Genomic DNA, 24,377 nt, shown 5'->3' with positions numbered 1-24,377 from the left:
GTATTAGATAAGTTGTGAGTAGTTGTGTTACTAACTATATCATTTAAATATTTTTAAAGATCTGTATTACAAACTAATATTGCACCAAAATGTTTAATGAGTTTTATTTTTGAAATTTTTTTAAAAGAACTACAGCTTAAACCCAAACACCAGCCTTACAAATTGTGCCGACAGTGGCAGGATCTATTGTATAGATTTACTGACTGCTCAGATGATGACATTGCACATGGTAAGGACAATAGTTTCTGGATTTTTCATTAGTATTGATTCTTTTGAAATATAAAGTGTATTTATTCTTGGGAGTACAGTTTACGTCCTTTTTTGAAATAATTTTGTGTGATTCTTTGTAATACAACTTATTTACATAGATGTTTTTTTTTTTGTGTTTTTATTTGCAGATGAAATTTAACCTGCTGACAAATTAGTTTTTTTTTCTGCTCTTTTAAATAATGATAATTTAATTAGGAACACCTGTCTAAATCTGAAACTAAATAGCTTAAGGTTCACCTCTATTGTGCTGTATGTGAATCCGTGTATAATACTTTCTGTAGTGTGTTTGACAGTGTAACCCCAGGGCTCTAAGCATTCTTTACAGTGTAATGAAAATATTTGCCTCCATTCTGGTTTTCTGCATTTTTGCATATTTTTATAGTTATTGTCATAAGATTTTTAACTAACTAACTAACCTTTAGTGAGTAAGTAATACAAAAATTGGGTTTTATTTACTTTCTTAATTAAAGCTAATTATGCAACATCGTATGTCCCACGTGAAAAAGTAATTGCTCCCTTTGGATAAAATACTCAGTTACTTTAACTTTAGTAACAATAACTTAAAATAAAAAGTTTCATTCCGTAACAGCCCAGTGAAGTAATTATGGTCCATTCTTCTTTGCAGATTATGCTCATTTATATTTGTGGGTTTTGAACATACACATGTTCACTTAAATATTCAGTAATAGCATCTCAGTGATATTTTGATTACTGTAGTATTTTTTATGTGAGAGAGGCCTGTAGACCCCTAACAGGCACATTACTACATGCATATGAGAGATTTGGGCAGCTTTTTCCCTTTGCATAATATGACCCTGAGTGTTTTGTAATGGAGTTCCACAGCCTTACAAATGGCTTTGCAGTGTTTTGCTAAATGATAAGCTTCACAATTTTTTTTTAAGTTTTCTTGAATTTTGTTTGGTCACAACATGGTGTGCCTATAGAAATTATGTGCTGATAACATCTTTCTGAGGACAACAGCCAAAGTTAGTGAGACCCACTGTATATTAGATAGTGCTGGACAGACTTTTTTGTATTTTAGGCAGCATGACCAAGTCATTCCTTTAATCTGCGTCTTTTTAAATTTAAGGCCGTCCTTTTATATACTACTCAAAAATCCTGAAATGTATCACCAGCTAATTCTGAAAATAATGCAACAATGCAGAAGAGTTTTCAAAGCACTTTAATTAACTGTTTTTCAAGACCTAGGTTGACAATAGTTATCAATTACACATCCAAGTAAGTATTTAAAGAGGTGTACATACCGTATTTTATATGTTAACAGACATTACATTCTTCTAAATGTTAAAAGATTGGAAAAAGACTGTATGGTTACATTAGAACCATATGAAGAGGGGGCAATTTCACTCCACACATTTCCCAGTGTTTTGCATCCATGATTAATTTACCTTCGGACAAACATTCATTTGTGGAGAAGATGGTCTTCAGCTAACAGAAAGACACAGATACATATGAGCCACTATAAAGTATATTCAGTGATGTGATTCACCTAGCAGAAAAACAAGGTCAGGTAAAAAGAAGACAGTACCTCAATGAGGAAAGTTCCAGAACTGCTTAAAAGAGACTAAAGAGAGAATTTGCTACAGCTTTGACCCGAAGCTGTTATCTCTGATGCATATTGTACATACGGGCAAACTCTTCTAGAATTTTAACCTTAAAACAAAAAAAGAGTCTTCCTCAAAACAAAATAGTCATTAACATGGAGAAAAAAGGGAGTAAAAATAAGCATCACCAACTGCACAAATAAGAACTCCAATTGAGAATTAATTGCTTATAAAACTAAAATTACTATGGAATCATTTTTTCCTTATGACCAAAAAACAGGTTTGGAAAATCACACCTGCTGTTCTAAAACAAATACAGGTAGTGATTCATTAGCCAGGCCTTTTTTTCCAAAACTCTAAAATGCTGGGACTTAAATAAGCAAAATAAAGCAACGTGAATCTACATCGTAAAAGGCTACGCATTTGTTTGGACCACACACAGGCTAATGCCTTCATTTCTTGCCAGGTATCCACCTGACTACATATCCATTGTTAATACCCACATGGTGAGTAGTTGTTTGTGGAACTGGTTGCATTGTGCTCATATGGAAACCTATGAGTCACTAGAGGCAGTTTTGAAGGAAAATTAAGTGATGCGAGTCAAATGACTGAGGTAAGAAATACATGTTAGGATAACAAAATATTATTAAACAATGGAACTAGAACTCTGAGCCTGGGACAATAAGACATAAGTAAAACAAAGTAAATACAAAAGTCTAAAACATGAGATAATAATCCCCAGCAATGCTGCAGGAATTTTTTTTTGTTATAATGTAATTGAAAGTAACTGGCAGGAGTTGGTTTTTATAATATAGCAAAATGAGTTCCAATAGCCTCAGGTGACAGGACAATGTCAATAAATAGTTATTAATGTCACGAGAGACTTGGCAGTGGGTGTAGCTAAGAGTGAGGTAAGTATCAGCAAGTAACATGCCAGTGGCTGACGATGGGAATCTATTTTTAAAATAATTACTTTTTGTTCTTGGTTGAGTTTTTAATTTGATTTTTAGTCCGGACATGGTGCATGAGGAATGTGCACATTCCACTTCTCTCTCTGGATTTTTTTTTCTGGGTCCTCCATGTTAAACTGACATAGTGTGATTTTTTTTTCTTCCTTTGTAAATTGATTGGTATCCTATCCAGGATTGGTTAATGCCATGGGGACAAAGAAGCAAAGATTTCTCTCGCTGATTACACCCTTAATTGGAGTAAAATGTTAGAAAATAGATGGAAGTTCGTTCAAGTATAATCATTGTTGGGTTATTAGGTTGATTGTATCTTAGTTTGAAGATCTGGGCTAGCACAGAATTATTTGTTTACAGAGGCATTATAGGATATAGGGATTATAGGGTCATTATTCTCACACTGTGCAGTGTACAATGAAATTCTTAATGCAACATTACTTCTGTCTTTATTGTCATGATTAGTGTGTATAAGTCCCATAAAACTTTTGCCTTTGTTACCGGATTATACTTGCCAGTCAATTTTACCTTAACATCTTGAGGGTAACATATGAAAACTATTGTACTTGGTACAACTGAGCTCCAAGAAAAAATAAAGATTATAGAGACATTTTGAGGTTTGTGGAGAAGGGTCTGCTCCACCTGTGACCCCGATTGGATAAATGGGTACGGAAAATACATGAATGGATGGAGTTGTTGTATTTGGTTTTATTTTATTTTGAATGATGATTTCTTTTGCCTTTTTTTTTTTACCAGATGAACCATGCTTACAATTAAGAAGAAATGTATTTTTCCCAAAAGCTAAGGAATTCTTGGTAAGCTGTTTGAAAAATGCAGAATTTCTTTAAGCTTAAAACCAGAAATTGTTTTTATAATATGTGGAATAACATTAAAAAATAATACATTTGTCTTTCAATTTGTGTACAAGAACTGCAAGACGAGGAATACAATAAAATTCACTTGCTGAATTAATAATAAAAATAGATTCTGCATTTGTTTTTTGTAAGGCTTGGGACCTTGACTATGCAGTAATTGCTCTTTTCCTTCTTGGTATGTACAGTCCACGTGAAGCCTTCTGGTGTTCAGGATTCTAAGTTATACACATCAACCAGAAACATAAAATATTTTGATAAGAATAGTCTAAGCTAACAGAGTTTGTCAAATTCTGTTGACATAGTATTAAATATTGAAAAATATATTGAGATTTGTAATTTTATTTAATCTGTAAGGGGAGATTTAAAGGCTTCTGAGATCTGCTTCTGACTGCACTGCTACAAAGTTTGCTTAATGTATTAATATTTTTCTTTGTTTAAAATCTGTTGATAAATTTGTTTTTGCCTGCATCCATCTATGTCATTGTGCTCTTATTATTTTTTTTAATCTTTAAGTATTTCTATTATGTAAATTTGTTATAGAATCTAAACATACATACAGTTTGTCAGGTGTAGCCATATAACTTAAGCTAAACCTCTAAATACTTGTACTTCACAGTGTACTGTATAAGGCAACATCTTTATACACTTACATATTCAGTACAACTTCCAAGGTCTTTCTTGTTGCAAGTCATTATTATGTCCTGTATACAGTACAGTAAAATTCTTACTTACATGTGCTACTCAGCATACAACATGTCACCACTTTTAAGTGGCACAATCAGCGAGTGTAACAAATTTATCTCGATACATCGGTCTTCCTTACCTGAAAAATCTCAGAACATATTTGTGATTAATAATGCAAGTTAAACCCAAAAGGCCATCAAAACATTTTATTTTAGGTATGTTTAGACTACCTTTTCTCATTTGCTCTGCATGCACTTTTATGAGCCATGAATACTTAGATAGATTTGGAGGGGCGCAACATGCACAATTGAGGACTATGAGAGACCATCTGTAGTAACAAACCTTGTGTTAGGAACTTTCTGCTTATTTCATTCCAAAAATGTGTAAAGATACAAACCGACAAAAGTAGTCTCACAAGACTGAGCCAAAAACATGACTGTTGAAGCAGACAATTGGCGAGCTTATATAGCAGGGAGCAAGGAAGAGGCGAGTTGTCAGTACAAGGAAGGGAAGTGATGTCATCCAGGGGCGTGGTCTGTTGCCGGGAGGAAAGCAAGACTGGTTTTACGTGTTCCTCCAAGGAAGGAGAAGAGGCATTAGTGCACATGACTAGCCCTGTTCACCGGCTTTCTATATTAACCAGACCGTGCTGCTGTCCCCCATGCGCACGTATGTGACACCTGATTTCTGTCTCTCATTTATCGACTAGGATTTAGCTCATCCCTTTTGTTTCCTTTTACATATCGCAATAGTTTCCTCTCCTGATCTCATGGAGAACATAACAGTCTGAGCCAAACAGTTATTATTTTCATGTGACAAGACCAAAACAAAGTTCAAGATTCAAACTCAAAATAAACATTGAAAATGAGTCCCGAGGTGTATGGTTATGTTGAAACCCCTGCCCAACCACACCCCACATTGTGTCTGAGTATATGATTATGCTTAGTTTGTCAAATGTCAACCCAAATTTGATTTCATCTGGGCACGCCTACAATAATTTTACTGATTTTTTTTTTTTTGGAGTATCCTGTTAACTTTAATGTCAATTATAGACTTACCAGTCTTTTAAATTTTTTTAATCATTAATTTACATGAATTACAAAAGAATAGTCATTAAAATAATTGCTTGTTAGACCTTTTAGATATATTTTTATATGCAGATATATGCAGATATATTTTTATTTAGACTTGTTTTAAGGTTAAGTGGCTGATATCTGTAAAATTACAGTGTTTAATATTTTGTGTGAATAAACTGAGGTGAGAAGTAAGAAAAAATGTCAAACATACTATCAGTTGCTTTGCCAAAAGAATCTTAAAACAGCTACTCTGCCTTCCAACTATCGCAGCTCTATGGAAACTCAAACAATTTAGGAGTTACTCATGCAACTAACATTTGTTACAGTGACCTGGGTATTTGTAATGGAAAGCCAAGTGTACTAAATGCTCATTTGCTTTTAGGAGTGACGCAGAGTCATTTGTTTCCAGAAGCATTAGTGAGACATTTTTAGTTCTGAGAGATAGGTAGTTTAGTGTTCATAGAGACAGGATAACACAAGTATCAAATATACGAGTCATTATTTGGTTTGGCATTACAGCACTTTAATGGATCTGACATTTTTCACTAATGCATTCTTGATGACTTGAAATATTATTTAGTGCTGTCTTAAACATTTGGACGATTTGAAGTAAAATATTAGTGTTCTGTTTGTTAAAAAAAGCTGGTTCCTTTCAGCTGTGTATGCCCTGTAAGCAAAAATATAGAAATTGTTAGTGCAGATTCTTATTTTATATTTTCTTCCTAATAAAGTCACGTTTGACTACATTTGTTTTGGATGGATGGACTTATGTTTATGACATTATATGTCTAATTATCAGTATTTTATTCAGATGGTGGTTTTCATTTGTACTGCTTTTTTTTTCTTGCACTTTTCAGATAGAGGATGAGAGCGTGCTTCGACTGTTATATGAAGAGGCCAAAATGAATATCCTTGATGGGCGATACCCATGTGATATTGAAGATTGTGAGAGGTTAGGAGCCCTGTCCTGCAGAATAGAGCTGGGACAGTTCAGCCAACAGCAGTCTTGCACTGGCTTGCTTAGGTAATATTCTGTACACTACATTAATCTGATCAATTGTGCTTAGTCCAATTCAGGATCATAGTTCTCTAAGTAAGGTGGAAAATGTATAGGTGGAATTACTTGATAAAACGGTGCACTTCAAGTATTAATTTGAAAAAAGGGCAAAAAGATATCTCATGGTATGACAGGGATTTTTTACATCATCAATTAAAAAAGTGTTAGTTTCACTTTTTAGTGAGTACAAAGCCATTAGGTTTCCCGTATCACATCTAATATGATGTGGGAGACCTTCAGTGACAAGACCCTGAAGGTTGCTTAGGTTTGTGTTGGTGTTACCAGTGTTCCCAGAATAAGGTGTTTCATCTTGCAGGACACTCTGGATATCATTGAGAGTAGTTGCAGCGCAGGGCTTGATGGCAACTACAGTCTGTACCAGGAACTGAGAAGGATGGTTGCGAGGGCTCCGAGGGCAGATAAGGAGGTGTACGTTAGAGGAATCTGTAAACAAGTGACACACCATCTATGGTCTAGTGACAAATGTCCTGCTTATAGAGGAATCAAAGCATTACGCATATTTGAATCTGTTCTTCGGAGAGCTGCAGTCAGAGCGGCTGATGGAACGGTCTTTACGGATGACAATACAGTTGTGACCCGCTGGGCTGGCTACTTTGAGCAGCTGTTTAAAGCTGATCCTCCGGCTAGGTCGTTGGATATCTCGGGGTCCACAGTTCTTGAGGCTGATCCTCCAATTAGCTGTGAACCACCCATTCTCACTGAGATTGCACAGGTGATGAACAAACTGAGGGTAGGGAAGGCTGCAGGGACGTATGGTATCCAGGGTGAACTTCTCCAGGCTGGTGGCAAGGCTGTCCTCCTGGCATTGCAAGCAATTGTGGCTTCCGTTTGGGTGACTGGTGTCATCTCAACTGATTGGAAAATGGGACTTGTCATCCCTATCTGGAAAGGGAAGCTTGATTGCCTGGATTGCGGCAATCGCTTTCGGTACTGGGTAAAGTCCTTGCTAGGGTCATCCTCAATAGGATCACTTACTAAGCTACCAGTGACCAGAGCAGTCTGGTTTTACACCTAAGAAGCCTAACATTGACTGCATCCTGGCACTGAGGGTTCTCATGGAGCACAAACATGAATATCGGCAGAGTTTCTTTGTAGCCTTTGTCGATTTTCGTAAACCATTCGACTCGAGCACCCTGTGGTACGTCCTGAGATTTCGTGGAAGCCCCTCAAGGTTGCTGGATATCATGACCGGCCTGTACACTGGTACAGTGAGTTCTGTGCAGAGTTGAAGTAGAACCTCTGCGTTTTTCCCAGTTGATTCTGGGGTTCGTCAGGAGTGTGTTCTTGCTGCTACTCTGTTTCATGCTTTCATGGACTGGGAGTTGTGCAAGGTCGTGGGGTACAGCGGCTTTTGGGCATCTGTTGGTAAAGAAAAATTAACTGATCTTGACTTTGCTGACAATGTTGTTATCTTCATGGAGTCAATGGAGGCTCTGATCTGGGCTTTTGGAAAGACTGAGTGAGGTGTCTGAGTGTCTGGGCTTACGAATGTCCTGGATAAAACCCAAGATCCAGGCTTTTAATGACCTCTTACGCACACCCATCAGCAGTGTTTCTGTCTGCGGAGAGAGTGTCAACCTTGTCGAGAGGTTTACTCACCTATGACGTCGGTAGACGGATTGGGAGAGCATGGGGGGGGGGGGTCATGAGGTCGTTGGAAAGGGGTGCATGGCGCTTCTGATATCTATGCAAAGGTCAAAGGTCCAAGTCCTTAAAGTCCTGGTGCTTCCTGTCTTGCTATATGGTTGTAAGACATGGATGTTATGCAGTGACCTGAGATGAAGATTGGATTCCTCTGGTACTGTGTCTCTTCAGAGAATCCTTGGGTACTGCTGGTTTGACCTGCATTATGACAAAGTGTCAGTTATGGCACTGTGGCCAAGTGGCGCAATTCCCCGAGGGTGATCCAGCTCGCAGGATCCTCATTGTTGAAGACCAGAGTGGCTGGACCAGGCCAAGGGGACTCCCACGTAACACCTGTCTGCAGCAGATAGAGGGTCATTTCAGGAGTGTGGGACTTGACCGTGTGTCTGCCTTGGGGGTTGCCAACCAGGATCCTGAGCTGTTTCGTCGTGTGGTGGGTGTGGCAACGCGCTGTACCAGTGCAAGCTCCCCAAGTTGACCTGAACCTGACCTATACAAAGCCATGAATCCAAGAAATGCAACTTTTTTCTATTAAAGTAAATTGTGCCAGTGGAATAGTGTTCTGGAGCATGATCAAATGTGCTACATGATACATCTGACCTTTTTTTGGATTTTGATGATATAACTAGGGAGAAGCTGGACTCTTACCTTCCAAGTCACCTTTGTCGTCGAGGCCATGGTAATTTCTTTTCTGCAATTCTCGGGAAAGGTGCTCGACAGCATAATCTTGAGCAAAGCTTGCTACAGGCCTATCAGACCATCACAGATCCCAGTGACTACACAGAGGATCAAAGGTTGAAGAAGCACTTACAGGATTACTTGCACTTATGCCATCAGTTGCCTTACTATGGGTAAGTCTTTGAATGAAACAGAATTAATATGATATTGACATTTACTCCTTCATTTTGTTTTAATGGAATTAAAAGTTTGTTGTAAATATATTTTAAAAAGGTAATTTGATGCCAGAATTGCTTCTTTTTTATTATAATTATTCAAAAAAGCTTACTTTTTGGGTGATCATTATGTTCAGAATGTTTATACCAATTTATACATTAAGTTATAATTATAAATTATCAAGCAGTTTATTTTGTAGGTAACTTCTATGTGTAATTAGTCATATGTAGGTGTAAATTTTGTAACGACGATGGAACACAAGGTGTCTGAAACGTGACTTCACTTTTAACCACAAAGATAGAATTAATTGGGCTTTTTATTAGTATACAGTAGTCTTCCCATTTCAGTGTTTCAAAGTTTTCTCTCTTAAACATAAAAACATTTATGATAATACCTACTCAAGAGTAGCCTAAATGATTTTAATCTACAAACGATAGTTTAACATCCTTCTAGCAATCATTCATATCTCATGTTGTTAGAAAACCATAATCAAGAACTACAACACAAATTTAGAGTTCCACTTTCATGTTTTGAAAAGTATATGGAGAGGGTTGTGATATCATTTGAGAAACAAGAAGTCTCTGGTTTTTGAGATTTAACTAATCCAGTATTAACTAAAACAACATTAAGTATTGGTTTGTTTCTTCTAATCAATCAATAAAATGTAAATAGCACGCTAGACAATCATTTGCTTCTGTGCAAATGCCAAACGTTCCTAGTAATAAGTTTGGTGAAGAATATTTCTATATGCAATGGTGTATCTTTTTTCATAGCACATTGCTAAGTGTGAAAACATCAGCAGATATCCGTAGAATTTAAAACACACTCTGTTTGCTTTGTCATGTATCTTTGCAACTTCTTATTCACTGTCGACTTTTCATATTTTGGTTAATATCCACTTTACTTTTTATAGTTGTTTTTGCCATTTCCAATTGATTAGATTTTAGGATCTTCTTATTAGACTTTTGTTTTCATTTAAAAAAGCAGTAATTGTTCATATCTAAGGACAGTTTTTGAAATTTGTAAATATTGTACTACTTTATTGATTGACGTGTTCAGGGTACCCTATTTGCATGCTTGTTGGCTTAAGCAGTGGAAAGGGCACATCTTTACACTAAAGTAGCTTACCTGTTTTAAACAGATGATAAGTGGGTGGATTGTTAACTTTCCATACTTTCAGTTCTATCTGATTCTTATTTTTTAATGTATAAATTTCATTTATAAAAATATCATCTTCAATGTTTTGTGACTTTATTTTTTGCAGATGTGCGTTTTTTACTGGAGAGATTGATAAACCAGTTCAAGGTTTCCTGCAAAGAGGGGGTAGAAAGTCTGTTTTCATTGCCATTAGCCTGGAAGGTGTTTATGTCATTGATATCAAAGAAAAGGTAGATGCTCTCTCCTCATCATTGCTTTTAAGATGTTTGAAAAACAAACTGAAGCAAAAGCCCCACTGATTGAAAACCCTACTTCTTTTCCCACTTCTATGTGGTGTTGATGTGCTTGATCAGTCCTGCACCTCCTCGCTAGCCAAGACCTTTTCCTTCAGATCTTCTTTTACTTTATCCGACCACCTCCTCTTTCGCTTTCTCTTCCCATCTACTTTCATTTCCATCACTCTTGCACACATATTCATTGTCTCTCCTCATCACATAACCATACCACTTTAACTTACTTTCCTGTACTTTCTTAGATAATGCTGCCATGTTTTGTTGCTGTCTCTCTTTTTTGGTTCTGTCCTTCTTTGCAACTCCATTCATACACCTTAACATTCTCATTTCTGCCACATTTAACTTCTTCTCCTGTGCCCTTTACTTACAGCCCATGTCTCAACTCCATACATCATTGCTGGTCTTGCCACTGTCTTAAAACCTTACATTTAACTCTACTGTTCTGTAAATATCTGTCAAATTGTTTATTGATAATTTTTTATTATGGTAGCTTTACAGCTCTTCATTTGTGGTATTCAAGTTTTATAATCTACCTCGCTACACTTGATGTTATTCTATTATGTTGACCTTCTTTGTTAGTCACTTTAGACAATAGTGTCTGCTAAGGAAACAAATGCAAATGTAAAAAATATTTTTTTCAAAAGTATTAATTAAAATCTGAATAAAATGGATTAACAATATCTGTAAAAGAATTAAACTCACCTTTGGCTATGCTTAAGGAAAGTCTTGCTTATTGCTATTTAGTCAGGTTTTTTTTATCTTCAAACATTTAACAATAAAGTAGCCATTACTGTATACGCATGCTGTTTGGAGTGTTAGTACATCTTTGCTATTGTTTTCACAGCATGTTCTTTTGGGCTTGCACTTTAATGAGCTCTCTTGGGACCACACATACCCTGAGGAAGAAGATGACACCCACATCTTGTGGCTAGAATTTGATGGGGAGGAGGCAGGAACATCTGTTAACAAACTTCTCAAGATTTACTCCAAACAGGTAAGTATCTTATTTGAGGTACTAGTTGTAACTTATTGTGAGGAAGTCCGTTTATGGTCTGTATTTTTGAATGGATCTGGGAAAGTCATTTCAGCATTTTTGTCTGTCGCAATGTATAAAGGGGTGTGTGTTAACATCATACCAAGCTCAGAACAGATTTTAACTGGATGTTAAAATAATATTTACTTTGGAAGTGGACAGTTAAAACATTACTGGAATCAGCCTAAAATGTGTATTATTATATTATATCAAAGTGGGATTTACTTAGCTAGAGGTCTTGTTTCCTACTTGAAAATAATACATTACAAATATTTAAATAAATCAGAATATATAATTTAATACAAACAAAAAAAAAATTAGAGAGATATTGTGCTAGTAGGAGGTTTGTGAATGGTTTGATGCCTGTTTTTGGGTATAGCTCCTGTCTGAATTGTGTTTTAAGATAAAAAGTTTGCACTGTTCAGAAAAATGAAGCTATTAGGATGACACATTAAAAAAAGAAAAAAAAATAGTCTAATTTTGCTATAACTCATAGTGTGAAAGTGCTGCCATTTAAGAGAATAAAGAAAACTTTATTCAAGAGAGAGTACAAAGTGTTGCTGCCCATTGCAAGTCTCAGTGCATTTTGCAGTTTTTCAGTCATTTTTGCATTTAGGCAGTGGTGATACACTCTTTATTCTGTAGCGTTTTGTGGTCTGTTCAGTAAGAGTTTAGCTGTTTGTAATGTTTTCCAATTAGCATTTCAAAGTAGTGTGGGAAGGGAGTGAAAGAAAAAGATGCTGAGACAGGCGTACAAAATTATTCACGTGCTGTAGGAATTTTTGGAATGAACACATTGCTCTTTTTGTGTGAATTTCTGACCAGCATTTTGAGAACAATACAAGATTATTGTCTTGAGCTGTTAGATCTGCACAAAAAAACAAAAACAATATATATTTTTTCCTGAAAATAGGAATCTGCTTAAACATATTTCACTACGTACAGTTGGACCACAAATATGTTGGTTTTGGCTGGCCTGATTCTTTTCTTTGGTCCTGTAGCTCAAGAATGCACCTGACGTTTCTAAAGCACAGTACTATCAGACACTAAGATATATGAGGTACCATAATGAGAAACTTAACTTCACCTTAGCCAGTGAAAGTAAGACATTCTATGCCAGCAAATGAGCACATACCAATAAATTATTTGAGTAGAGCTGTCATAATGTCCACAGTAACATTTTAATGACTAACCAATGAAAACTAACATCAAACTAGGCAAACCTCCATTATTTTGCACAGCTTTATTTTTGCCATGACGGAGAGTGTAAATTTGAACTTGAAATTGAATACAGAAGCAAACTTTGCCTATTCAGTTGTCATGTTTGTGTTAGGTGAGCTTTCTTCTCTATTTACCGTATTTGCATTTTTGATTCCATTCAGTTAACGTGGTGGCTCTGAGGCTACCTTTTTGAAACCCGTAAATGCCACAAGTAACTGTACCCCATTGGGCTCTTGACCTGCAATTGTTTCATCCTGGATATGACGTTAACCTGCATCCAGCCCTGCAAGCTGGTCCTCCAACTTGCAGGGAAAACATGGGGGTTGGAAGCTGGATTGTCATTCATACTGTTTCAGTGTGGTGCTGAGGTGTCACTCGCTGCACTTGAGTCCCAATCCAGGTTGTGTGGTGGGTACGGAAACGTGCTATCAGCACATGCTCCCAACCTCAGCTAAAGTAACCTCCACACACTCTAGGATAACTCACACGCCAAGTATAATGCAAGTTACAATGCTAGTGAACTGTCTGAGCAGTACGGATCATGCAGAAATGTACAGCTTACTTTTATGCCTTATGCTATGTTTTCTGCTTCAAAAAGTAAGACTTTTATTCACACCAAAAAGATAAATATGCTATTAAAGCAAATTTGTCCTCAGTAGCATTTTCTCATTTTAGCGTGCTGATGGTTTTGTTTCAATTTAACTTTATGAACCAGTAAATGAACATAACACATACAATTTTTTTTTCTGGTAGGTTTCCATCCTTTGCAGCTCATAGTTGTTAATATTTGCCAGCAAAACACATTAAGACTTTCTCAGTGAAGAAGCATAATAATAGTGGATATGGTACATGTCTGATTTTAGTAGTTTAAAAAACTAACCAGATAGTACAAAGTTTAGTAAACACAAAACATGAAATCCTGTCCTATGGCTCAGCTTGTTATAATAGCAGAAATTTACAACAGTTAGTAGGACATCTCATTTAGAGCAGTCTCTGTCTGAGCACAGGTTTACAGGTTCCTGTAGCTACATTGCAAGATGTTTACAATATTAATAATTTAATGCAGAGTTGCATAAAAGTTACTTAAATTCATATTAGAATTACTTTGTCAGTCTTTTACCTTACCAATTTCAAATTATAGCTAGTATTCCTCTAAATGATGTACTACTGTATACCACTTAACAATTCTGTTACACTTTTCAGTAAAAATGAGGATAGGCTGAGACTGCCTGATGCTGGCATATACTGTTTTATGTATGGCTATATGAGTAGCCCTATATTAAACATTTTTTATTTGAAAGAATGTAAGTAAGAAGTATATGTCTATGTAAAACAAGGTCAAAGATAATTACAGTACAATGTAATGTCACTAGCATTTATTTATTTATTTAGAACATATTGATTTACTTATGAATTACTTATCTAGCAAGCAGATGAAACTCCCGAATCCACAGTCCTGTTATTTATCAAACAATACCATTATCATTTTCAGCCACAACATATGCTACCTTTTTGTTTGGTCTTGGTTCTTATTAATTAATTTGTTCAAAAATAGTTGATTTACAGTACTGTATAAAAATTTGTATTTGCCATAACAGATACTAAAGAACTTTCTACCTACTCTACTCTTTTATTACCACACAGGTCACAGAAATTTACATTTAAAAAATCAAAATGCCATACATTTCTACCTATTATAGAGTATATCAATAAAATGTATTATTATTATTATTAATATTATTGTCATCATCATATCCAAACATGTATATATGTTATTTGTGGTTTGGCAAGAACTGCAGCAGACTGATTTATTGATTGATTGATTAATTAATTGATTGATTAATTTTTCATGAAAGCTTTCAGTAGATGTGATATATGTGCACAATTCAGTGTCAGGTGTTAGTGCTGCTATTGTAAGATTTCTCAACTCAATTTTTAATATAGATAACTTCAATGTATGGAATTGTATGTTACAATCATTTTCTCTGACTTTTACGGTCTTCTGGTTCCTCACATATCCAAGAAGCACATGAAAAACTGGTTTTCATTCTCCAGCCTAATCATGGAGTATGTGGGTTGAGTGAATGAGTGCTTCTACAGTATACTGGCCCATTACAGATGAGTGTCCTGCAGTGGACTGATGTCTTATCCAGAATCGGCTCCTATTTAGCCTCTGGTGTTTTTGAGTTATAATAAAATAAACGGATTCAAAAACGAGCTGATCCTTATTGCATCTGCTATTTTCCACGTTCTATCAAATTTCACATTTATAAATATTCAGCCTAATTTTTCCCATCCTTATAACTGTTCTTCATTGACATAATTTCAGATCTGCTTAAAACAAATCTTATATGTGGCACAAAGAATGCCCAAAAATGTCCTTTTTGTGTGTAGAAGACAGCTCAACAGGTGATAATCTATGTTTGCCCATATTTGGAAATAGTAAATGTTAACATTATAAGAGCTGATTACGATTATGTTCCTATATAACCGAGGAAAAAAAGAATTTCTGTTGGTTAGTAGTAGATGTAATTGTCAGATCATCCATCAAATATTTTATGTGAAACTTTTGAATCATTCAAAAAAAAACAGTGGTGTCATGAATAACCTGTGCAGTTTTGTATTGTAGTACAGTATTTTACTTTTCCAGTAAAATTATTTATGCTTTTCAGGCAGAGCTAATGAGTGGGCTGATTGAGTACTGCTTGGAGCTCAGTTCTCTGGAGGTGGCAGGGCTTGAGACAGGTGATGCCTCAACCTCCAATAATTCATCACAACGGGTGGTAGAGAAGCGGGGGAAACTGAAACGGCAAAACAGCGTTGTATGTAGTCGGATCCAGAACCTTGCAACTATTAACTACGTTGATGATGGTAAAACATGTTTTTTTCATTTAAATCTATTGCATATATATATATATATATATATATATATATATATATATATAAAGTTTTTCAGAACTTGGAAAACATTATAATAAAAAGTAAATTGGAGACCTTATGGGGGATGGAATTAAATACAGTTTTGCCAGAGTATCATCTTTCATTATAGCTAAAACATAAATACTAATTATGCTGTGTATCACTGAATTGTACTGCTGGCCGTTAAAATTGAAACGCCAAGAAAAAAAACAGATGTATCAAAGCGATATTTACATTGCAGACTACATTGGGTATGTGAGAAGAAATAAAGCTGGGTCACGCATGCAGAACACACAATGATCAGAACTTAGTGTATTCAGCACAATCGGAAATAATCACTTGCATGTGGTCCAGCATGGACAGGAACGGTTGTTGGATTTGTGTTTGTGGAATGGTATGCCATGCAGCCTCAATATGTGCTGAAAGAGGTCTGGTGGTCTCTAGCATGCCAGGCACTCTCCGACTATTTCCGTGACATGATCAATGCACACATCTACAGTCACACTCTTCAATATAATGATGGCAGTCCAACAAAAGCATTGTGGTCAGACAGTGGAACAACAGTTTCAAATGCAAAGAATTTTTGAAATACCAGCCGGGTCGTTCCCTTTATTTGTTGCCAGATGAAGGTAAAAGATTTCATAATGGAAAAAAGAAATTGTGTGACCTCATGCTACTCCCTGCTCTGGGGCTTTGCATAAACTGGAAAAAGAAAGGTTCACTTCTTGGAGTGCTGACTTACAGCTTGCTCTAGCCTGGTAAGATGTGGCTTCCAGGGACAGCCAGTGTTTAAAGCGACCGGATCGGTAGGGGCAGGGTTAGAAGAAAGAAATGTTAAAGTTAGTGATAGTTGCCCCCTTTCCTCTAGGCTGGTTATTTCATACCTGTACTGAGCCAGTGAAGGAGTCCTCCGATGCACATGCATAACAGCATGAACTTTATTTGTGGGGTAAAAACAAAATTTACTTCTATAGTGCATTTTCATACACATGATGTGGCTCAAAGCACTTAATGGGATGTCGAAATGAAAACCTATTTAGAAAAAAAAAAAAGATCAAACTTGCATTAATGATTGTTGTAATGTTCAGATATATATTTTATATATACACATACACACAGACATGTGAAAAAGGAAGTACACCCCATTAAATGCTTTTTCTTTTATAACATATTTGGACATTTGGATATTTGGACATTTAACCTCCATTTAGACAGCATTTACATTTACTTATTTGGTTGATGCCTTTTTCTGAGGTGACTTACAATATTTATGATACAATTGGTTATGTTTCTTTTGGTTTCCTAATGGGAGTACAGGGAGGTCAAGTGACTTGCTCATAGTCGCACAGTGTTAGTAGCAGAATTTGAACTCACGACCTCAGTGTTTGAAGTCCAAAGCCTTAACCAGTAAAACATACTGCCCACACTAGATACCCACACTATTTTTACATAAAAGTAATGTAATTGGGAGAAAAAATAAAAATTGACTTTGCAATTATTTATTCAATGAAAAAATAAACGGATCTGCTATTTCCAGTTGTTGAAAAAGTTAAGTATATCATTGTCTCTTCATTGCTGGTATTATCCTTTTGGCAGAAGCAGCCACATGTAGTCATTTCCTATAACTGCTGTATCTAGCAGTCTTTCACATTAACTGGAAAAAACATTTTTCCACCCCTCATAGCATAATTCTTTCAGCTGTGTGATGCTTGAGGGGTGTCTTTTGTGCCCTGCCACTTTCAAGTCCCCCCATAGCATCTCTAGGGAAGTCAGATCCAGGCTTTGAATTGACCATTCCAGAACCCTCCATTTCTTTCTTCTCAGCCATTCCTTAGTGGATTTCTGGTTTTGTTTTAAATCATTTTCATGTTTCAGAGTCCACTTTTTTGGTTGAGCTTCAATTTTCTGACAGATAGTCGTATGTTGTCCTCAAGTGTCAACTGACTGGTTCAGTGAAGAATTCATAGTGGGTTCTGTGATGGTAAGCTGCCCAGGCCCAGATACAGTAAAGCAGTCCCAAACTTTAACATTTACACCACCATGCTTTACAGCTGGTATAAGGTTCTTCTGGTCAAATGTGGTTTTTGGTTTTCTCCAAACAACATGTCTTCTGATACTGTGAACAAATAACTGTATCTTTGCCTTATCTGTCTACAGCACATTGTTCCAGAAGTCCTGATCTTTGCCTAGGTGTTCATGCTCAAACATTATTATTATTGTCCTAATGGTCCTTTTGGACAGCAAGTGTTTGTTTCTGGCACACCTTCCAGGTAGATCTAATTTGTGGAGCCTCTTTCTAGTAGTAGACTCATGCTCCTTTGACATTAGCAATGACAAGAGCTAACTGTAGGTTCTGTGCTAAAATTCTGCTGTTCATAGAGACTTCTTTCAGCATCTTGCGTTCTGCTTAAATTACTGGGGTGGCCTGGCCTGGACAAGTTTTTTAAAATCTGGATTGTGAAATGATTGATTTATAATTGTTCATAGTGATCTTTTTAAATCCCTTCCTAAACTCATAGGCACCTGACCTGGTGCACCTGACTCTAATTTTAGGGAGCTGAGGCAGTGATAATTGTAAGGGTCTATTCATGTTTTCCAAATGCAAAATTTGCATTTATGCTTAATTAAAGGTATACAGTGGACAACAAAATAAATGTGGCATGATGTTTATTGATAAAGGTGATCTAATATAACAGATACTGTTTAATTAACATGTTCACATATGTTTAAAAAAAAAAACATTTCATGGGGTATAACTTACACACAAATCATGAGAAAAAGTATTCTGTATAAAAAATACTCAGCTTCACTTAACAACACAAGTGTCCTGGGCAACTGAATGTACAGTATACCACGACTGTCAAAAAATAACTGAATTCAAAAATAACAAAGTTATCCTTTAATCAAACCTGAATTACACAGTACAAATGTTAATATGTTTAAGAAAAGTCAGAAGGGATATATTGGCTCATCTGAGACAAGGTAGATTTTGAGTGGAATTACTGAGCAAAATGACACCTTTTATTGGCTAACTAGAAAGATTACAATATGCAAGCTTTCGAGGCAACTCAGGCCCCTTCTTCAGGCAAGATGTAATACAGAAACTGAAGTTTCCTATGTTTATATACACACTCTAGGACAAGAAACAACATTGGTAAATATTTACCAATGTTGTTTCTTGTCCTAGAGTGTGTATATAAACATAGGAAACTTCAGTTTCTGTATTACATCTTGCCTGAAGAAGGGGCCTGAGTTGCCTCGAAAGCTTGCATATTGTAATCTTTCTAGTTAGCCAATAAAAGGTGTCATTTTGCTTGGCTTTTCTCTACATTCATAATGGCTAACACGGTACAACACCCTAGTACTACAGTGGAATTACTGTGATTTACAGTACTCTGTTTGGACTCAATGAGAATAATTTACTAACTCTGCGAAATGAGAGAAATTAAGAGTATTGCTCTTTGAGCATGGGAAAGGCACTATTATAAATAAAATGTATTATTATTATTATTATTTTTAAGAACAAAAACTCCAATTTGGTACTGCCGCTGTATTCTATGATAGTTTTCTGTTTTGTATCACCTTGAAGCTTGATAAACATTATGCACTAAATAATTTGTATTGGCAGAAAAGGTGCAATTTATGTACTGACCTAGATTTCAACTGCTTCATCCTCTGATGTGGTTTGTTTCAATGTTAGATCATTTCAGTTATCTTTCTTAATCCTAGGTGTTTAGAATAAAAAATATACCTAATATACCTACACTGTCCTTCTTCCATTTAAGTAATGTTTAGTAGTTAACGCTTATGTTGACAATTGTGCAGTTTGATTTATAAAGCTTTTTTTCCCCCCACCCCAGGCAGAGAGATCAAACGTGTGAAACCAAAGAGAGCAGCTTCCTTCTTCACCAGACAGGCACCTCCCAGCTCCTCGGCATACACAGCAGTCCAGGTGTCTGAGAGCCTGGAGCAGGGCTGAAGTCGTAAAGCTGCTCCGCTGTCCCACATCCCCTCCCCTCTGTCTACAACTCTAAATTCCTGCTTCTGTGAGACCAAATGGACATTTGATGAAAGATGACAAGAATTACCAGGGTGGTAATGTAAGAGTTTGACGATGTGGACCAATATGCTACTTACTGGACAAGTGAGCCACATTCCAGTAAGATGCAGTACTGTAACTTTACATACTGTTAGATTTGCTGCTTACTTGATTACATATCTTTTTTTTTTTTGTTAAAAATATGTTTTGTTTATTTCCCTTGGAAACAGTTAACTTAAAATTATAGTGTGTTTAAAATGAATTTTTATACCATTAGCTAGATGTTGACCTACTCTCAATATTTAATCTTTGTTTAATATACTTATGTATAAGCATTAACTTGTTAGCCGTGTCAGTTTTTTTTTACAGTGTAATAAGATTAGTTATATATTTACCACCTAGATTGTCAGAATAGGTTTGCTATAATATAGCTCCCAGAACACATTCAGAAATATAGCATGTCTCCTTTAAGGGCGAGAAGCTTTACAGCCATTGAGAATACTGTGGTAAATAAGGAAAATGGAAAGGCAGCAACACTACAGACATAAGTAAAGTAATTCAGAGTTTAACAAAAGTGAATTTGAGTGAACAACAATCTGAAACAGTCTGCAGTATACCAAGTTAAATGATAGTAGTCCTGTGTGTTAATATATATTTACTTTTTTATTTGTGCAATAAACGTGTGAATATTATGGTTTGTCAAAAGAGTAAGAAGATTCCTCCAGATAGTTTTGTGCTGTGGTTTTCCCCCTGCATAATAATGATGTGTGATATAACAGGAGGCTGAATATTTAGATTATAGTTACACATTTACATATTTGAAACACAAACGTCTTTAAGTGCACTGATATGTTTATGAATTTAATGGGCCTTAAAACTGGATTAGAGTAGTTTTTATTTTATTATCATTACATGCCACTTTTGCCTTCACTGGTTTCACCCATGTCCTTAACAATAAAACTCTTAGTATTAAATCAATCTGTTAAATCTGATTTAAAAAAAATGTAAATAGCTTAAATATATCTATAGAAATGTTGAACTTTAGAGTGAAAACAAAAAGTTTGTTATGTGGATTAACAAAATCCTGCATCAGTTTGACAGCCATTTTCCTCATCAGGTAAATTGTTGGATACAAGTTTTAACATTTTGTTTTTCCAAAGAGTGAAATCGATTGTAGACTCACATAAACTTCAAATTAAATTGGACTTGGGCATCCAGAATAAGCATTTAATGGTCAAATTACTATTTATCATTAAAAACACTTTATAAACTATTATTTGGATAAATAAAATTGTTCCTAAGATGCATTTTGTAACATAACTGCTTTATAGGCTTCTTTGTGATATTGCTATAACTTTGACTGAAGATGGAACAGGAATGACAGAGCAAAAAGCTCTGAAGTTCCAAGATAGTTACTTAACTTAAATGTTTCTTTATTTTTTGCCAACATTTCACCTTGTAATGTCTTGACAGGATTAAATTCTGAAATGCCAAAGCAAGTGATGAAAGGTAATATATTAAAAAAAATCTCACATTTCAAAATATTGCTAAAATAAATATTTTTCTAAATCCGAAAACAAGGCATGCTGGGGCACGTTTTCAAAAGTTATTATTTTTGCCTTCTTGATTTTCGTCACCTTAAAAATTACTACTTGTGGTGGATTAATCCAGCAACTCAGCATTTCAGATTACTAACAAGTAGATTAAGTTCAGCAAACACATAGTGGTGCAAATTAGTCTTTTTTTTTGTTTTGTTTTCTTTGGGAAGATGTAGTCTGAAAATCTCAGCAGTATCTTGTGATTATCAATTTGTTTAAACTATTTTATATGTAGAAAAAAATATCAGGATATCTTTTTGTAGTAGAATGTAACATACACAATACACACAGAGAAAGGCTTTGAAAGAACTGGAGTTTATGTTAATTGGCGTTTTTGAAGTAGCCTTTTAATATTTAGATACTGTATCCATATTGCCAGCTTTTTCTGAAGGAACTGTTCATATTGTATATAATGTGATACGAGTGTTAGAATTACCAATGGCTAGCATTTTTAGATAATTATTTTAATAAGATCTATATTTTCTAAAGCCAAGTCAAAGCTCTGATAGACCTGCCTTACACTGATTAGAAAAAATATGAATTTAAGTACTGTAACTACTGCTGCTGTTAGCTTATATCAGACAATCAGTGTTTCAGAATGCATACCGTTTGTGTATCCCGAAAAGTCAGGTAAAGTGCAATTTGACACTGGACTGTTTCACATTCCTACTGTTTCAGAGGTTTAATTAACTGATTTGGTGGCAATGGGTGATGGCTCCCATTAACCAGTGATACAGTACAACCAATTTCTGAAACTGGATTGGGTGGGTGTAGGAGTACCAATAATATCTGTTGTGATTCTGTGTACATAATTGTCAGCTGCTTTTGTAATAATAAGGGCTTCCACTGTAACAAATTAAAGTGCTGTTGGCTACATTCATTCTCTGTTGTATTTCTTCACATTGGCATTGACGTCTTAACAATATTTGTAAAACCCTTATTGAAATACATTTTACTTTTACAATTTTACATTGATTTTCATCAGACAGTATAAGAACGTAACCACATTTTAGCATATATATTGTGTTCTCAGTACTGTTTAACCTCTTTATCAAGAGAAAGTGTGAATTCATAAAGGTTAGAACATATGTTGTTTGCCATCTGCAACCGGTTTAAAAGGTGAGATTAAAAGGATTATTAATTAGTTGCTGGTATAAGTGTAAATGTAAACTTATGCGTTATCAAAAGCTCATCTCATCAGCACATTGCAATAGAAAGTGTTGTTGGGCAGAACTGCTTTTCTTTCCTTCGTCATCCAAGACTCAGTTATTCACAGGGCAAAGTTCAGTCTATTATTAATTCTTCCACAATCCATGCCAGCTGCCACCCCCTCTAGCCATGACTGGAATTAATAGTTGCCAGTAAAACTGACCTTTGTGTTAGCTCTTGCTGCCGCTTAACGTCAAATCTGCTGTTGCTGCTTCTCCCTTGGCAGGTGCTCTTACTTTCTATACTTCATCAGTTAAAAACAGACCTTGGCTTGCAACCACTCAGTTTATTACCTCATTGACATATATTATACTCCTATATGATGTATTTCTTACAGCAATAGATTGCATGTCTGTTTATTTCATATTGAAAACAACAAGCAAATATTTCAACATTTACAAATATAAAATTGATATTTTTTAACTTGCTTCATAACCAGTTAGGCTAAGTAAAATCATATTAAATTTAAATCAAAAGTTATTTACTAATTATAAAAACTAATAATCCAGTGACTATAAACATATTTCAAGTTGCTGCATTTATCAAAAATGCAAAATTTGAGTGTATTTAAATTAATAATAAGAAAGTGGAGTGGGGGCTCTGAGGCTAAGGATCTGTGCTGGTATCCAGAAGGTTGCCGGTTCGAATCCCCGTCACTGCCAAAAGACATCCTACTCTGCTGGGCCCTTGAGCAAGACCTTTAACCTGCAATTGCACCAGGGGCGCTGTACAATGGCTGACCCTGCACTCTGACCCCAAGGGGTATGCAAAAATTAACAAATTCCTAATACAAGAAATTGTATAAGGCGAAATAAAGAACAACAAAAAAAAAGGTATAGCTATTCCAAAATCATTACATTCATTGGGCTCAGTGATTTATACTAGACAAGTTACAATTTGTATAAATACAAGTTTATTGATGGAAACTGTACAGCGCTATGGTCAACGTCTGTTGTTTAAATACAATTTCCTTGACAAATATTTCAACATTACGTACTGTGTATCAGACTAGTATGGTGGTGTAAGAGTTCCATTCCTAGCCCAGTCACTGTCAGTGTGGAGTGTCCTGTTGATACTGTGATTTGTTCTCCCCCGCTCAGTGTCCTCAATACAGATGTGCATGTTACGTTGACCACATTTTTCTCTGTCATCACCTCAGCCTCTACCTCAGAGTCCAACTCACTGTACTGGAGTTTTTTTCTCAGGTTTTTCCACATGGCTCAAGAATTGGGAGTACAACTGAACATCGGGTAAGCCTGTCTTGTGTTGTCTGATTACTAAACTGGAATTTAAGTGGTGATGTGTTGCATGTTATAGGAGTTTCACTACTATATACTAGGGATGCACCACATTTTTGGCTACTGAAAATATTCATTTGAAAATAGCAAAAAAAAATGGTTCATTTAGTTTTCAGTTGAATGAGCAAAAATGGCAGATTTTTTGGCTGCACTTGGGATGATTTTTCCTTTGCTCTCTCACGCTAGTTATAGAAGATGTATTCAGACAGTCTCCTGTGCTATAGGGAATGAGTGATGCACCACATCGCATTGCATTGTGGGGTGTGGATACCATCTTTAGAGGATTGTACTGGTTTGTTTATAAGAAGGAGTAATTCCATACTGCAAGGAACCGCAAAGTGAAAGCAAATGGAACATACCGCCAATTTACCCAACCAAGACACAAATCAACAATATTTGGATGAGCTGAGCTTAGAGAACAAGCATTGGACAAAGCACTCTGACAAACTCACATTTTGTTACCATTTTATTAGTTTCTCTGGGCCAGACACAATTCTTGAATGAGAATACACATCTGGGGACACTCGTTAAAAAGTTTGCAGTTTGCTACACCAACTCCCA

General features: G+C 35.7%; 1 protein-coding gene across 1 annotated transcript in view; it reads left to right on the top strand.

The window, feature by feature from the left end:
* frmd8 (FERM domain containing 8) overlaps positions 1 to 20,974 on the top strand; it is a 28,328-nt gene extending 7,354 nt beyond the window's left edge. The window contains exons 4-11 of the mRNA XM_028804168.2: positions 128 to 229; positions 3,554 to 3,612; positions 6,290 to 6,456; positions 8,784 to 9,005; positions 10,313 to 10,436; positions 11,344 to 11,493; positions 15,426 to 15,624; positions 19,533 to 20,974. Of these exons, the coding sequence (XP_028660001.1) occupies positions 128 to 229; positions 3,554 to 3,612; positions 6,290 to 6,456; positions 8,784 to 9,005; positions 10,313 to 10,436; positions 11,344 to 11,493; positions 15,426 to 15,624; positions 19,533 to 19,651 (1,142 nt within the window). The 3' untranslated portion in view covers positions 19,652 to 20,974. The remainder of the gene's footprint in view (positions 1 to 127; positions 230 to 3,553; positions 3,613 to 6,289; positions 6,457 to 8,783; positions 9,006 to 10,312; positions 10,437 to 11,343; positions 11,494 to 15,425; positions 15,625 to 19,532) is intronic.
* The last annotated feature ends 3,403 nt before the right edge of the window (positions 20,975 to 24,377 follow it).

Source organism: Erpetoichthys calabaricus, chromosome 1 (assembly GCF_900747795.2).
Source record: "Erpetoichthys calabaricus chromosome 1, fErpCal1.3, whole genome shotgun sequence".
In the NCBI taxonomy this organism is placed as follows: Eukaryota; Metazoa; Chordata; class Cladistia; order Polypteriformes; family Polypteridae; genus Erpetoichthys; species Erpetoichthys calabaricus.
This window is presented reverse-complemented; position numbering and strand designations above follow the sequence as displayed.